General features: G+C 42.7%; 1 protein-coding gene across 1 annotated transcript; it reads right to left on the bottom strand.

Moving 5' to 3' along the window:
• Positions 1-716: 716 nt before the first annotated feature.
• zgc:101716 (uncharacterized protein LOC492784 homolog) lies at positions 717-13351 on the bottom strand. Its single transcript, XM_060900219.1, has 6 exons — positions 13155-13351; positions 9346-9441; positions 9110-9253; positions 7889-8199; positions 2745-2877; positions 717-1024 (listed from the first exon to the last, which is right to left on the bottom strand). The coding sequence occupies exons 1-6, from the start codon at positions 13260-13262 to the stop codon at positions 848-850; spliced, it is 969 nt and encodes a 322-aa protein (XP_060756202.1). The 5' UTR covers positions 13263-13351; the 3' UTR covers positions 717-847.
• Between the last annotated feature and the right edge of the window lie 2721 nt (positions 13352-16072).

Below are 16072 nucleotides of genomic sequence, written 5' to 3' on the forward strand. Positions count from 1 at the left end.
GCAATTAATAATGAAGATATGGAGTAATTAAGCCCTAATGAGCAGTTTCCACACACATCACTACTTCTTCCTCAATTCTTCACTGATTTCAATTCTTTCTGGCATGAAGGTAGGGGTACCTAGGGTGCATATAACTTCTACCCAGATTTGCTTAATTACAATTATTAATGAAGTTATGGACAAATTAAGCCTTAATGAGCAGTTCAACAAAAATCGCTTCTTCTTGGTCAATTTCCTCACCATTTTGGATTCTTTCTGGCAAATAGGTCAGTATTCCTAGGGTAGATATCGCTTCTATATATAGCTTGTATATATAGCTTACAACATTTATTGCACAAGGTGGCCCACTTTAGATCATTTCTTCCGGACTAGACGGGGCCCAGAGTGAGCTACGCTGTCATTGACGGGCTCATTTTCTCATAACAACAGGCTCCACATGTGTTCCAGTCCTGATGTATACATCTTTATCATTTAATGTACCTTGACCCGGAACTACTTTGTGATAAAACTAAAGAATAGCCGTCTGCCATTGAAGCCACATCTTTTTCTGCTGAAGACATAAACAGTGTTTAAAGGTCTTGTTATTGAAGTCTTATTTTCCTGAACAAGAACGTTTTTAGTTTTGCAGTCCTGGACGTGTTACATACAAGGATATTCATTCATGTTTTCAGTGATCTGTCAATATTTGAGAATAAAATACACACAATGATACAGTATTTACAGATCAGTCAAAAATTTTTAATTTTTATTTGTAAAATCCTTAAAAACATTCTTCATAACAGCAAATCATTAAAACCTGCATCACTGTACACATCCATTTTGATCATAAAATCTTTTGTATTCACATTCACCCCGTCTCCATTTCCTTATCACTCGATAAAACTGTATTCTCTTTCATCAGCAGGCAGGCATATACTTTGTTCCACCACCTTTTGTCAAAGTCCTTAATGGTAAGCCCTGATAAACCCTCACCATCCTGGTTCTCTTCACGCATGGTCTCTGGGTTCAGATCTTCAGCCATTACCTGCATGTACAACATCAGAGTAGCCTTTTAAATACACAGTGCGTAATTAGACTTGGAAGTCCGCTTGCATACATGTACCACATTCAGTAAGACTGCTGGGACTCACTGTTTATCAGGGCTTTGAACCGGTTCAAGGAACGAAAACGAAAACCGGGAACTTTTTCTATTTCACATGGAACAGAAACGAAACCAGAAACTTTATTATTTTTTATGTTCCGGAACAGAAATGCTTATTAAAAATAATGGTAACCGGTTAATACCGGTTTTTATTTCGTTCCTCAAAGTTTCTGTAGCCTACAAATAAAGTCATTCTTCTCCTGCGCAAGTTTCTATGACCCGCTGGGGTTCACTTCCTGTGTGACGTTCGTTGATTGAATGGAGAGAGCGGGAAGGTGGACTACTATCACGTCTCCACGTGATAATAAGTGAGTAAGTGCATTACTGAGTGTCTGAGCAAAGAAGAGCCTGAACGTTGCAACCTCCCTATTGGCTGTTTGTAAAAATGTATCAATTGTTGCCCTTCCCACGGGAATCATCGCGGGCTCGAGAGACGAGACCTGACGAGTTAGTTCGTTGGTAGCAGAACAAAATGTCTGGACACAAATCGGGTTTTCAGAAAAGGAAAGAAAATAAACAGAGGGTCGAAAATACAAAAAAGGAGGCAGAAAATGCAAAATGAGTTTTAAGGTAGGACAAATGGTTACTTTTTAAAGCAGCCCGCCGTGGCTGCAGGCTTTCAGTTGTGTCACTGAATGGTTACTTTTCTGAGGCGCCGTGGCTGCCTGCAGGCTTATTTATTATAGCCCATTTAGTTAAAATAGTTGATATAAAATGTTTATAGTTATGTGATGGTTGTCCTGATTTAGACTGTTTTTTTTTTTTTTTTTTTGGGGGGGGGGGGGGGGGGGGTGTTTGCGCGATGTTGCACCCGGGTCCAGATTAGGGCAGAACCAGCCCTGGCTACATTTCAGGTGTAGTTTGTTGTATGTATGTATGTATGTATGTACTTGCATAGATGTGTACTTGGTCTTCCAATATGGCGCCTAACAAAATCTCGCGGCGCGGTGACGTCATGCAGTAGCCCTCTATAGGGCCTGACTAGCCTTTGGTAACACACTAAACGAATTATCTTTCATTTTTGGCACTTTTTCTGTTTGTGTAGATGGGAAGACATACTGAGAATCCAAATCGCCAACATTTGAAATAATAATTGTTTTGAATTATTTCTTGTCTTATTTAATGAAGGTTGTAATAGAATTAGCCTACATTTGGCTTAAGCTGGATGAGACAGAGACATAATTTTATAGCCATTTGTTAAACAGCTGACAGGGAACGTAATTAACCGTTCTGGGAATGAAATTTTTTTGTTCTAACCGGTTCGGGAACGTCTATTTAATGGTGGAACCCAAAACCGGAAACGTTAAAATTCCGTTTCTGTTCGGAACGAACCAATAGGAAAAAAATTCTGGTTCAAAGCCCTGCTGTTTATGTCATAAAATTATAAAACCACGTTGTGTTAGCTATCTAAACTTAACTATGGAAATTAATTGTAGTGATCTACAATAAAATGACAGCTTTGTTCATTTATTTTCATGCAATCCTTGCTGAAGGAGAGAATTGCATTTTTTTTTCTTTGCAGAGGATACATGAAAAGCTGTCTTCAAATATTACATCACCAATTATAAACATGTATTCCAGATGTACGAGATGTGCGTCTCACCTCAGAAATGAGTTGGAGTGTTTCCTCTTTGAGCTGTATCTTCTGCAGTGACGCATCAACAGCCTGAAGTGTTTTCTTGCTTCTTTCCAGGACAAATGAGAACTGCTGAATCTTCAGGATTTCAATCAGCAGCCTTCAAAGGCAAAGATGTGAAAAAAAAAGCATATATTTAACAGTTATTCCACGAAATCAAGTCGTACCTGAGCTGATAGCTGATGAGGCGCGGAGCACAGAGTTGGCTATAAGCTGTGTACAACGAGATTGAGTGGAATAACTGTTTTTGATCCACATTCACTGGATTTTGAGAAACAAAAAACATTTTTATTTTTTGCAAATTCGATAAATAAAAACTTGATACAAAACGTCTGACAAAATCATTTCCGCTTAGACTGTAAACAAACCAGCGAAATGACAGGAGCAATTTGTGAAAAATGAGATAATTCTTGAAAATTAAAAAAGATAAGTTCTTACCATCAAATACTTTCATTCCATATTTTGTTGCTTTTCTTAATTTTCCTTCTTCTTCTTTTGGGTTTTTTGGCGATTGGCAAACCAACTTAAAGGTGCATTACCGCCACCGACTGGGCTGGAGTATGGAACAGGAGATATTTTGGGGGTGGGGAGGTGGACTATATTCTTTTAGCTATTACCGTTTCTTTTAAATAATTTTTGGGGGTTTGTTTTCGAGTCAAGTTTTTATTTCGTCCTCAGTTGGTTCAGCAATGCGCCACCATTTTATTTTTCTCTACTCACGGCATAGATGACTTGCAACCACGTGATCAAAATGTGCCATGTCATGAGCGTCCGCCATGATGGTGGATATACAAAGCAGCTAGGATGGCAGCCGCTGAAAGCGTGTCTGTAAACAATGCTGAGTTTTCTCAGTATTACCACGATTTGAACGGTCGAGCAAAAGATTCAATACAAAGAAGATAGATACGTGTAGTTTTGACCCATATTACTGAAAAAAACCTCAGACTTTTCTGAATATAAGATGCTTCTACTGACCATCGAGTACAAATACAGGTCATTTCGCCCAAAGCCTTTTTCATACGCACCATCAATATTTTTATATTTCAAGCATTTGTTTGTTCAAAAAAAAAGGAGGAATTATCAATGGTATCTGACCGAAGTAAAACACATTTTTGTAAAGCAAATGAGTGCCATAGTACATGTGCTTCGACACTAAAGAGCGTAACCACGTCGGCCCGTGCCACTTGCTGACCCTGGGATGAGTTCACTCCCTTGTCATTGCAGGCTGCTCGCTTGCATGTCTATGTTTCCATTTGGATCATATTAAATCTTCAGGCGCAAAGCAGTGCTCTTGAAGGGGCTTCGTTCGCGAATCCCGGGCCGAAACGCGGTCCTACTGACCCGAGACCGTGCTCTTTCAAAGGGGGAGGCTTAGAGGGAGGCGCCTGTAAAATTTGGCTTTGCTGTGAGCTCTGCTGGCCGAGTTATTAATTTTTAAAGCCGCCTGGATCATGTTAAATCTTTCAGCGCCGAGCAGCACTCTTGTGAGGCTTTCATTCATGAACACCGAAATACCTGAAATATAAAATAATTGATAGTGCGTCTGAAAAAGGCTTTGGACAAAATGGCATTGGACGAAGTATCCTGATCCCCTTGTCTCTTCTCTGTACTAAGCCTCAGTTTCCTCGCCCTCTTTCCAAATCATAGACGGAATTTGAAAAAAAATCGGAACGTGCCACAACCATATACAGCACAAAGATATGGTATAGCCAAAAGAATGCTTAAAGCAATATAAAAACAAATAGTTGTGCACGCGTGTCTGTTTTATATGGAATGTCACTTGACCCCGCATTTGTATATCCGCCAACATCCGGGTTTCTATTTTTCTTTGACGTCACTTGCAGGTCAAGGACATGAGCTGATATCCTAGCAGTAGAGTAGCCAATCAGAGCGTGCGAACGCTCATATCCAGTGAATGTGGATAGAATAATTGTTCATATACACCAAATACAGTGCCTTGAAAAAGTATTCATACCCCTTGAACTTTTTCATTTTTCCACCTTACAACCACAAACTTAAAAGTTTTTTGAGAATTTATGTGATAGACCAACACAGAGTAGCACGTATTTGTGAAGTGAAACGAAAATGATAAATGGTCTTCAAAATTTTAAACAAACAAAAATCTGAAAAATGTGATGTGCATTAGTATTCAGCCCCCCTGCGTCAATACTTTGTAGAGCCACCTTTTGCTGCAATTACAGCTGCAAGTCTTTTGTGGTATGTCTCTACCAGCTTTGCACATCTAGACACTGAAATTTTTGCCCATTCTTCTTTGCAAAATAGCTCAAGCTCAGCCAGATTGGATGGAGAGCGTCTGTGAACAGCAATTTTCAAGTCTTGCCACAGATGCTCAATGGGATTTAGGTCTGGACTTTGACTGGGCCATTCTAACACATGAATATTCTTTGATCTAAACCATTCCATTGTAGCTCTGGCTGTATGTTTAGGGTCATTGTCTTGCTGGAAGGTGAATCTCCTTCCCAGTCTCAAGTCTTTTGCAGCCTCCAACAGGTTTTCTTCCAGGATTGCCCTGTATTTAGCTCCATCCATCTTCCCGTCAACTCTGACCAGCTTCCCTGTCCCTGCTGAAGAAAAGCATCCCCATAGCATGATGCTGCCACCACCATGTTTCACAGTGGGGATGGTGTGTGCAGGGTGATGAGCAGTGTTAGTTTTCCGCCACACATAGCGCTTTGCATTTAGACCAAAGTTGAACTTTTTGGCCTCATCTGACCAAAGCACCTTCTTCCACATGTTTGCTGTGTCCCCTACATGGCTTCTGGCAAACTGCAAATGGGACTTCTTATGCCTGTCTTTCAACAATGGCTTTCTTCTTGCCACTCTTCCAAAAAGGCCAGATTTGTGGAGTGTACGACTTATAGTCGTCCTGTGCACAGATTCTCCCACCTGAGCTGTGGATTTCTGCAGCTCCTCCAGAGTGATCATGGGCCTCTTGGCTGCTTCTCTGACCAGTGCTCTCCTTGCTTGCTCTATCAGTTTAGGTGGACAGCCATGTCTTGGTAGGTTTGCAGTTGTTCCATACTTTTTCCATTTTTGAATGATGGATTGAACAGTGCTTCTTGAGATGTTCAGAGCTTGGGATATTTTTTTTATAACCTAACCCTGCTTTAAACTTCTCCAGAACTTTATCCCTGACCTGTCTGGTGAGTTCTTTGGTCTTCATGATGCTGTTTGTTCTTCAGTGTTCTCTAACAAACCACTGAGGCCTTCACAGAACAAGTGTATTTATGCTGAGAGTAAATTACACACAGTAGGACTCTATTAACTAATTAGATGACTTCTGAAGGCAATTGATTGCACTGGATTGTATTTAGAGGTATCAGAGTACAGGGGGCTGAATACTAATGCACACCACATTTTTCAGATTTTTATTTGTTTAAAATTTTGAAGACCATTTATCATTTTCGTTTCACTTCACAATTATGTACTACTCTGTGTTGGTCTATCACATAAAATCTCATTAAAAAACTTTTAAGTTCATGGTTGTAAGGTGGAAAAATGTGAAAAAGTTCAAGGGCTATGAATACTTTTTCAAGGCACTGTAAGGTGGTGTTTACATTAGACCGTATCCGTCTCGTTTTCGTCGCGGATGCACTGTCCATTCACATTAAAACGCCGGGAAACGGCTCCACAGGCGGAACAACTTGAATCCGCCAGGGCCCACGTATTAAATCCATTACGTATCTGATCCGGTGCTGTGTAAACATTGAGGAACGAGGATACGCTGTGCTGAGCTCTAGCTGACGTCGTCATTGGACAACGTCACTGTGACATCCACCTTCCTGATTCGCTGGCGTTGGTCATGCCACGTTGGTCATGTGACGCGACTGCTGAAAAATGGCGCAGACTTTCACTTCCTGCTATTTGTCCCGAATCACTGCTCGTGCGCTTCACTCGCGCGCTCTGTGAGCTGCGCAGGGCCGGAGTGCGCACCCTCCAGAGGGCACTCGCTGTTCAGGGCGGAGTGATTTGGAGCGCAGGATGCCTGCGGAGCCGAGCGTATCGGCGTTGCTGTGTGCACGCGAATCGTGTATTGGCGTTGCTGTGTGCACGCGAATCGTTTTAAAAACGTTAATCTGATTATCCGCTGATACGGTCTAATGTAAACACCACCTGTCAGGGCTATTAAATAAGAGTGAGTGGAATTCTGGTTCTTTTCAGTCAGTGCGTTTACATGCACATCCAAATCGAGCTACTGTCGGTAATCGAGCTAAGGGTCCCAGCAGGGGTGCCAGAGAAATCCAATCCTACATGCACACAAGGGAATCGAGCTATTGTGTGAGGTACATTGTGCACCCGAGCCACAGGTGGCGCTACACGCCCCGTCGTGTTGGTACACTTCCGGTTGTCATCATGAAGAAGAGCTATTCAAGAGTATAAACAAAGTTATCAGTTCCGTGTTCACAAGAAGAACGACGACAGCAACATCAAGAGAGAGAAGATGGACAACAACGAAGCAGCTCAGCACTTGTTGAACCGCTTGTGGTCTCGTCACTCGTCACTTCCGGAAGGGGCAGTGCTGAAGTAAGTATCTCGACTACGTAGCTCGATAGGGTTTACATGCACTAAGTAGCTCGGCAAAAATCGCATAATCTAGGTCGCGTAGCTCGATTACGAGAAATCCAGTTCAGTTCGATTTCAGCCGAGCTAAGGTGTTTCCATGGCATTTAGAGCTTCGATTTCAGTCGAGCTATGGCAGAAATTCGATTTTCTCTATGTGCATGTAAACGCACTGAGTGAGTCAGGATAATGAACTCAGTTCACCAGTAAGAGACGACTCCTTGGGCTATTAAACCACTCCTTGCCAATTTTATTTTCAAAGCCAATTTTAAGGTCAAAACCACTAAAAGACCAACAGGTCTTTGTCTGTCTGTCTGTCTGTCTGTCTGTCTACATTATGATTTGCACTGGGTTTGTTTTAGAATCTGTTTAAATAAATATGAAAAAAAACCACCCCAAAACAAATCAGAAAGGTGCTTTCTCAAATACAGTAAGCATTCCTGTGTTAATATCATGTTAATATGATGACACTAAATAATAATCAACTCGTTTATGAATGACATCACGGTTATGTAATCTACCTAACTGACCTTGTTCTAATAAAACACATGCAGGCCTTCAGCCGGGCCTCGTTCCCCTCCTCCTCCTCCTCCTGCTGCTGCTCAATGAAGGCCTGTGGTGTCCGTGACGTGTCTTTAAGATCCTCGAGCGAGGTGGATGCCTTCAACAGGCTTTGGAAGCTCATGGCCAGGTTCAGCCAATACCAAGGGTTGAAAGGATGAAGAGAACAAAGTTGTTTGAGACAAGAAATGCTGCTCATCACGTCTCCACAACCCTCATGAATGCTCTGTTCCAGCTGGAGAACGCAGGTCAGGTGGCACGTGTTAGTCGCCTCGTTCCTCTGCCGAGCCAAAATACAGAATCAGTAACGGGGCATTTTAATGTGACCGTTAATGCTGTTGTTGGAAAGAATAACTCGTTGATGATTTTCCTATAACAGTACGCTTCCTGACAGATGCCCCTTTTCCACTAAATCAGTTCCAGGGCTGGTTCGGGGCCAGTGCTTAGTTTGGAACCGGGTTTTCTGTTTCCACTGACAAAGAACTGGCTCTGGGGCCAGAAAAACCGGTTCCAGGCTAGCACCAGCTCTTTGCTGGGCCAGAGGAAAGAACCGCTTACGTCAGCAGGGGGGCGGAGTTGTTAAGACCAACAACAATAGCAAGACCGCCAAAGCTGACATAACACCGGCTAACGTTAGCTCATAACAAAGGCTAACATAACCATCTCATATTCAGTGTAAGTAAGAGTCAAAACGTTATTAGGTTATTACCTGTCTCCTAGAACGTAATCGCTGTCCACTCAAAACCTGTCGATCAACACAAACATATTGGATCTGCCGTTTTCTGATCCCAATGAAGCACCGTGAAGCCAGAAGCAGCAGCTGTACAAACGCGAAGTCATCCATTATTGTTGTTGTTGCTGCTTCTTCTTCTTCTCTGTGTTGTTGTTGCTTCAATGTTTGCGCCAAGGTTTATGCAAACGCAGCGATGTAACTGACGTATACAGTGACGTAATGACGTGGCTCCCCTTAGCACCCTGAGCTATGGAAAAGCAAACTGGTTCTCAGCTGGCTCGCAAGTTGAACGAGTTGTGAACCAGCACCGGCCCCGAACCAGCCCTGGAACTGATTTGGTGGAAAAGGGGCAATAGTCATCAGCGACATGGTACTGTGTCTGGTCTCCTGGTGACTCCCAATGTATGCTCCGAAAAAGTGCAAAATGTTTTCACAGTACCTATAAACTGTAGCCTACCAGTTTCTCACAGATCTCTAGGGCCTGTCTGCTCTTTCCCAGATGACTGTAGCACCGTGCTTTTCCCTCCAACACATCTCTTTTCAGAGACAGATTGTTATTAGGCACCAGAGGAAGGCATGCTGTATAGTCCTCTATAGCTTCCTGCAAATATTCAACCGGGAACCACACTGGGTAAACTGGGACAAAACTCACATGACCTAAAACATTTGTTCATTCGCGGATCAGTGACTCACCTGGTAACATTTTTTCCTGTATTTCAGATCGGCTCGGAACTTCATGGTTTTCTGTTCATCTAGCTCGTCTTCGAAATTCTCATAGTGACAAAACCACTAGAGCCAAAACACAGTAAATAAATATGCACCGGTGTCAGGAAATTATTATAGAAATAAATGAGACAGGAAACATAAACTTAAAATTACAGCTCGACCTCAAACTCTGGCAAAGCAGTGACACAGGAGGAGACTCCTTCCTTCCAAAAATCCTTCCTTCCAGAAGGACCTGCATAAGTCCTTCTGCATGTTCTAGAAACAATAACCTTCCCCAAATATTAATGGAATAGTCAGTCATCGCCGTCCCCAAGTATTAAAGGAATAGTCAGTCATCGCCGTCCCCAAGTATTAAAAGAATAGTCGGTCATCGCCGTCCCCAAGTATTAAAGGAATAGTCAGTCATCGCCGTCCCCAAATATTAAAGGAATAGACAGTCATCGCCGTCCCCAAATATTAAAGGAATAGGCAGCCATCGCCGTCCCCAAATATTAAAGGAATAGGCAGTCATCGCCGTCCCCAAATATTAAAGGAATAGACATCACTGTCCCCAAATATTAAAGGAATAGTCAGTCATCGCCGTCCCCAAAAATTAAAGGAATAGTCAGTCATCGCCGTCCCCAAAAATTAAAGGAATAGTCAGTCATCGCCGTCCCCAAAAATTAAAGGAATAGTCAGTCATCGCCGTCCCCAAAAATTAAAGGAATAGTCAGTCATCGCTGTCCCCAAATATTAAAGGAATAGGCAGTCATCGCCGTCCCCAAATATTAAAGGAATAGGCAGTCATCGCCGTCCCCAAATATTAAAAGAATAGTCATCACTGTCCCCAAATATTAAAGGAATAGTCATCACTGTCCCCAAATATTAAAGGAATAGACAGTCATCGCCGTCCCCAAAAATTAAAGGAATAGTCAGTCATCGCCGAACCCAAAAATTAAAGGAATAGTCAGTCATTGCCGTCCCCAAATATTAAAGGAATAGGCAGTCATCGCCGTCCCCAAATATTAAAGGAATAGGCAGTCATCGCCGTCCCCAAATATTAAAGGAATCGGCAGTCATCGCCGTCCCCAAACATTAAAGGAATAGACAGTCATCGCCGTCCCCAAATATTAAAGGAACAGGCAGTCATCGCCGTCCCCAAATATTAAAGGAATAGGCAGTCATCGCCGTCCCCAAATATTAAAGGAATAGTCAGTCATCGCCGTCCCCAAATATTAAAGGAATAGACATCGCTGTCCCCAAATATTAAAGGAATAGTCATCACTGTCCCCAAATATTAAAGGAATAGACAGTCATCGCCGTCCCCAAATATTAAAGGAATAGACATCACTGTCCCCAAATATTAAAGGAATAGACATCACTGTCCCCAAATATTAAAGGAATAGTCATCACTGTCCCCAAATATTAAAGGAATAGACAGTCATCGCCGTCCCCAAATATTAAAGGAATAGTCATCACTGTCCCCAAATATTAAAGGAATAGACAGTCATCGCCGTCCCCAAATATTAAAGGAATAGGCAGTCATCGCCGTCCCCAAATATTAAAGGAATAGGCAGTCATCGCCGTCCCCAAGTATTAAAGGAATAGACAGTCATCGCCATCCCCAAGTATTAAAGGAATAGACAGTCATCGCCGTCCCCAAATATTAAAGGAATAGACAGTCATCGCCGTCCCCAAGTATTAAAGGAATAGACAGTCATCGCCGTCCCCAAGTATTAAAGGAATAGACAGTCATCGCCGTCCCCAAATATTAAAGGAATAGTCAGTCATCGCCGTCCCCAAGTATTAAAGGAATAGACAGTCATCGCCGTCCCCAAGTATTAAAGGAATAGACAGTCATCGCCGTCCCCAAATATTAAAGGAATAGACAGTCATCGCCGTCCCCAAATATTAAAGGAATAGACAGTCATCGCCGTCCCCAAGTATTAAAGGAATAGGCAGTCATCGCCGTCCCCAAGTATTAAAGGAATAGACAGTCATCGCCGTCCCCAAATATGAAAGGAATAGACAGTCATCGCCGTCCCCAAGTATTAAAGGAATAGACAGTCATCGCCGTCCCCAAATATTAAAGGAATAGACAGTCATCGCCGTCCCCAAGTATTAAAGGAATAGGCAATCATCGCCGTCCCCAAGTATTAAAGGAATAGACAGTCATCGCCGTCCCCAAATATTAAAGGAATAGACAGTCATCGCCGTCCCCAAGTATTAAAGGAATAGACAGTCATCGCCGTCCCCAAATATTAAAGGAATAGGCAGTCATCGCCGTCCCCAAATATTAAAGGAATAGGCAGTCATCGCCGTCCCCAAGTATTAAAGGAATAGACAGTCATCGCCGTCCCCAAGTATTAAAGGAATAGACAGTCATCGCCGTCCCCAAATATTAAAGGAATAGACAGTCATCGCCGTCCCCAAGTATTAAAGGAATAGACAGTCATCGCCGTCCCCAAGTATTAAAGGAATAGACAGTCATCGCCGTCCCCAAATATTAAAGGAATAGTCAGTCATCGCCGTCCCCAAGTATTAAAGGAATAGACAGTCATCGCCGTCCCCAAGTATTAAAGGAATAGACAGTCATCGCCATCCCCAAATATTAAAGGAATAGACAGTCATCGCCGTCCCCAAATATTAAAGGAATAGACAGTCATCGCCGTCCCCAAGTATTAAAGGAATAGACAGTCATCGCCGTCCCCAAATATTAAAGGAATAGTCAGTCATCGCCGTCCCCAAGTATTAAAGGAATAGACAGTCATCGCCGTCCCCAAGTATTAAAGGAATAGACAGTCATCGCCGTCCCCAAATATTAAAGGAATAGACAGTCATCGCCGTCCCCAAATATTAAAGGAATAGACAGTCATCGCTGTCCCCAAGTATTAAAGGAATAGGCAGTCATCGCCGTCCCCAAGTATTAAAGGAATAGACAGTCATCGCCGTCCCCAAATATTAAAGGAATAGACAGTCATCGCCGTCCCCAAGTATTAAAGGAATAGACAGTCATCGCCATCCCCAAATATTAAAGGAATAGACAGTCATCGCCGTCCCCAAATATTAAAGGAATAGACAGTCATCGCCGTCCCCAAATATTAAAGGAATAGGCAGTCATCGCCGTCCCCAAATATTAAAGGAATAGACAGTCATCGCCGTCCCCAAGTATTAAAGGAATAGGCAGTCATCGCCGTCCCCAAATATTAAAGGAATAGACAGTCATCGCCGTCCCCAAATATTAAAGGAATAGACAGTCATCGCCGTCCCCAAGTATTAAAGGAATAGGCAGTCATCGCCGTCCCCAAGTATTAAAGGAATAGGCAGTCATCGCCGTCCCCAAATATTAAAGGAATAGTCATAGTTGCCACCAAATTTGTTTTAATTTAAATGTACATGATTTCGAGCCTTGTCTCTCGACACTAAAGGATATAAACCATTAATGGTGAGAAGAATATTGTTTAAATGTTTGGTTTACTGACGTCATGTTTGATGTGATGTGATGAGGACTCCCTAAAGTGAATGACGCATGAAATGGAATGACGAATGACAGGTAGTAAATTTGAACAATAAATGGTCCCTTGTCATTCAGATTCTTACAAATGGAATAACGATTGAAATCTTTAGTTTTAGACCTCCCTAGGATAAGATAAGTGGGTGCTTGGTGGGATATCAGCTTTTACAAATGGAATGACAAGGGACCATTTATTGTTCAAATCACTAGCTGTCATTCGTCATTCCATTTCATGCGTCATTCACTTTAGGGAGTCCCGATGTGATGTGTTCCAGCTGCTCACCTCTGGCTCGCAGGTTTTTGGTGTATATGCGGGAGGATCTGTCGATAAATCCCTGTTTCGCGATTCCTCAAATACCGAATCATCAAACGTGCTCCCAAGAATTTCCATAATCTAAACATCTAAAGCACAGTAAAGTTCCATCCTCTGTTTCCTCTGTTCACTTCCGTCAGCCTGCCTGCATGAAACGGAGCTTCTTCTTCTCCGGCAGTTCAAAATGTGGCTAAATTCCGGTTCAGGTTGAAAGAGCGCCCTCTAATGGCCGCCGCGTTGTTTGTACACAATACTCTCATCTCATCTCATTATCTCTAGCCGCTTTATCCTTCTACAGCAGGGGTTCTCAACCTTTTGCAACCTGGGCCCCACCAAAGCTGGTTCATTGCAGTTGGGGGCCCCTCTTCTCGCCCCGCCCCCACCCCCGCAACACACTCACCCGCAGTGACGCCACCCGACCTACAACACCTTATATTGACAGATAGATAGATAGATAGATAGATAGATAGATAGATAGATAGATAGATAGCCCTGGGCTAGATTATTATTATTATTATTATTATTATTATCATTATTTTTATTATTATTATTATTAGTAGTAGTAGTAGTAGCAGTAGCAGCAGTAGTAGCATTATCCATTCCATAGAAATACATAGGCCTATTATCATTATTAGGCTATTGTTATAATTGGCAGTAGCACCACATTTCTAATCTGCTTTCGGGCATTATTATTATTATTATTATTATTATTATTATTGCCTATTATCATTACTAAGCTGTTGGCAGTAGTACAAGACTTATGTTCTTTCAGGCATTATTATTATTATTAGGCCTATTATTATTATTATTATTATTATTATTATTATTTATTTATTATTATTATTATTATTGCTGTTGTTGGTTGTTGATATTATTATTATTATTATTATTATTATTATTATGCTATTATTATTAATAGGCATCATTATTATTATTATTATTATTATTATTATTATTAGTGTTTTTATTAGGTATTTTATTAGGCTTATCATTAGCTGGCTATTGATATCATTGGGAATTGGGACCAGGCGTGAATTTAGGTTTTACTTTTTACTGTGCCTTTGTGATCTGCATTTGCGTTAATGCGAGACCTGAGCCTGCTTTGCCTTACAAAGATCCTCGATTCTTGGCGAAATGTTTGACAAGCACAGTCTCAAGTCATCCTCAATTTGCGCACGATTGCGATATTTCGTTTTGAGCGCAGTCATTTTTGAAAATCCTGCCTCACACAAGTAGGTCGATGCGAATGGGATGAGCAGTTTCAAGGCTACGTCACACAGTTGCGGGTACTCCTGCATCAATGCTGCCCAGAATGTCGAAAGAGGGCATGAGGTGAAGACTGCCTTAAGTCTACTGTCACTCTTCAGCTCAATAAGCTGTTCCTGCATGTCAACTGGAAGTTCGTCAGCAGTACACACAAATGGATCTCGAACCCACGCAAAAGAGCGATAATCCTCTGTGAAGTATGCCGCAAACTGTTTTCTCATTACCGACAGGTGCTCTGACGCTGCTTGAAAGACAGATGAGAAATCGTGGGAAGTGCCTGCATTACTGATAAAGTCTGCAAGGCTTGGGAACATATCACAGTTCCCCCGACTGATGCGGCCACACACACAAGATTTTATGATAGATTGATGATAGATTTTATAATAGTATTGATTTGTATGTAATAGTCCAATGTCCTGCATTTTGACATGGGTAAATGTGTTGCATCTGCTTAGCTACTATAGCCTGTTAGCCCCAGATTTTTTTTTCCTCCATACATGAAGCCTACTCGCGACCCCCCTGGAGTACCTCCGCGCCCCACCAGGGGGGCGCGCCCCCCCGGTTGAGAACCACTGTTCTACAGGGTCGCAGGCAAGCTGGAGCCTATCCCAGCTGACTACGGGCGAAAGGCGGGGTACACCCTGGACAAGTCGCCAGGTCATCACAGGGCTGACACAGACAACCATTCACACTCACATTCACACCTACGGTCAATTTAGAGTCACCAGTTAACCTAACCTGCATGTCTTTGGACTGTGGGGGAAACCGGAGCACCCGGAGGAAACCCACGCGGACACGGGGAGAACATGCAAAGTCCGCACAGAAAGGCCCTCGCCGGCCACGGGGCTCGAACCCGGACCTTCTTGCTGTGAGGCGACAGCGCTAACCACTACACCACCGTGCCGCCCAAGAAATAAACAATATTTCACAAAGTTAAAGATGTATGGTAAAGATAGGATTCCCAAAAATCCATACTGTGAAAATATAACATTTTAAGATGCCCTGTACGGCACGGTGGTGTAGTGGTTAGCACTGTTGCCTTACAGCAAGAAGGTCCTGGGTTTGAACCCCGGGTCTGGCGAGGGCCTTTCTGTGTGGAGTTTGCATGTTGTCCGCGTGGGTTTCCTCCGGGTGCTCCGGTTTCCCCCACAGTCCAAAGACATGCAGGTTAGGTTAACTGGTGACTCTAAATTGACCGTAGGTGTGAATGTGAGTGTGAATGGTTGTCTATGTGTCAGCCCTGTGATGACCTGGCGACTTGTCCAGGGTGTACCCCGCCTTTTGCCCGTAGTCAGCTGGGATAGGCTCCAGCTTGCCTGCGACCCTGTAGAAGGATAAAGCGGCTAGAGATAATGAGATGAGATGAAGATGCCCTGTATGGCCACAAGTATTTGGACAGTTTTACTATTACGCCATTCTGTGTTTTTTTTTCCTCAAACTCTTGCTCCAAAGTTGAAATCATTCAATTGTCTTGAATGTTTCCCTTCACTGGAACAAAGAGGCCCAAACCTGTTCCAGCATGACAATGCCCCACTGCACAATGCACCCAAGATTGGTGTGGAAAAACTTGAGTGCCCTGACCTCCCAACTGAACACCTTTGGGATGAACTGGAACACTGACT

Source organism: Neoarius graeffei, chromosome 19 (assembly GCF_027579695.1).
Source record: "Neoarius graeffei isolate fNeoGra1 chromosome 19, fNeoGra1.pri, whole genome shotgun sequence".
Taxonomy (NCBI): Eukaryota; Metazoa; Chordata; class Actinopteri; order Siluriformes; family Ariidae; genus Neoarius; species Neoarius graeffei.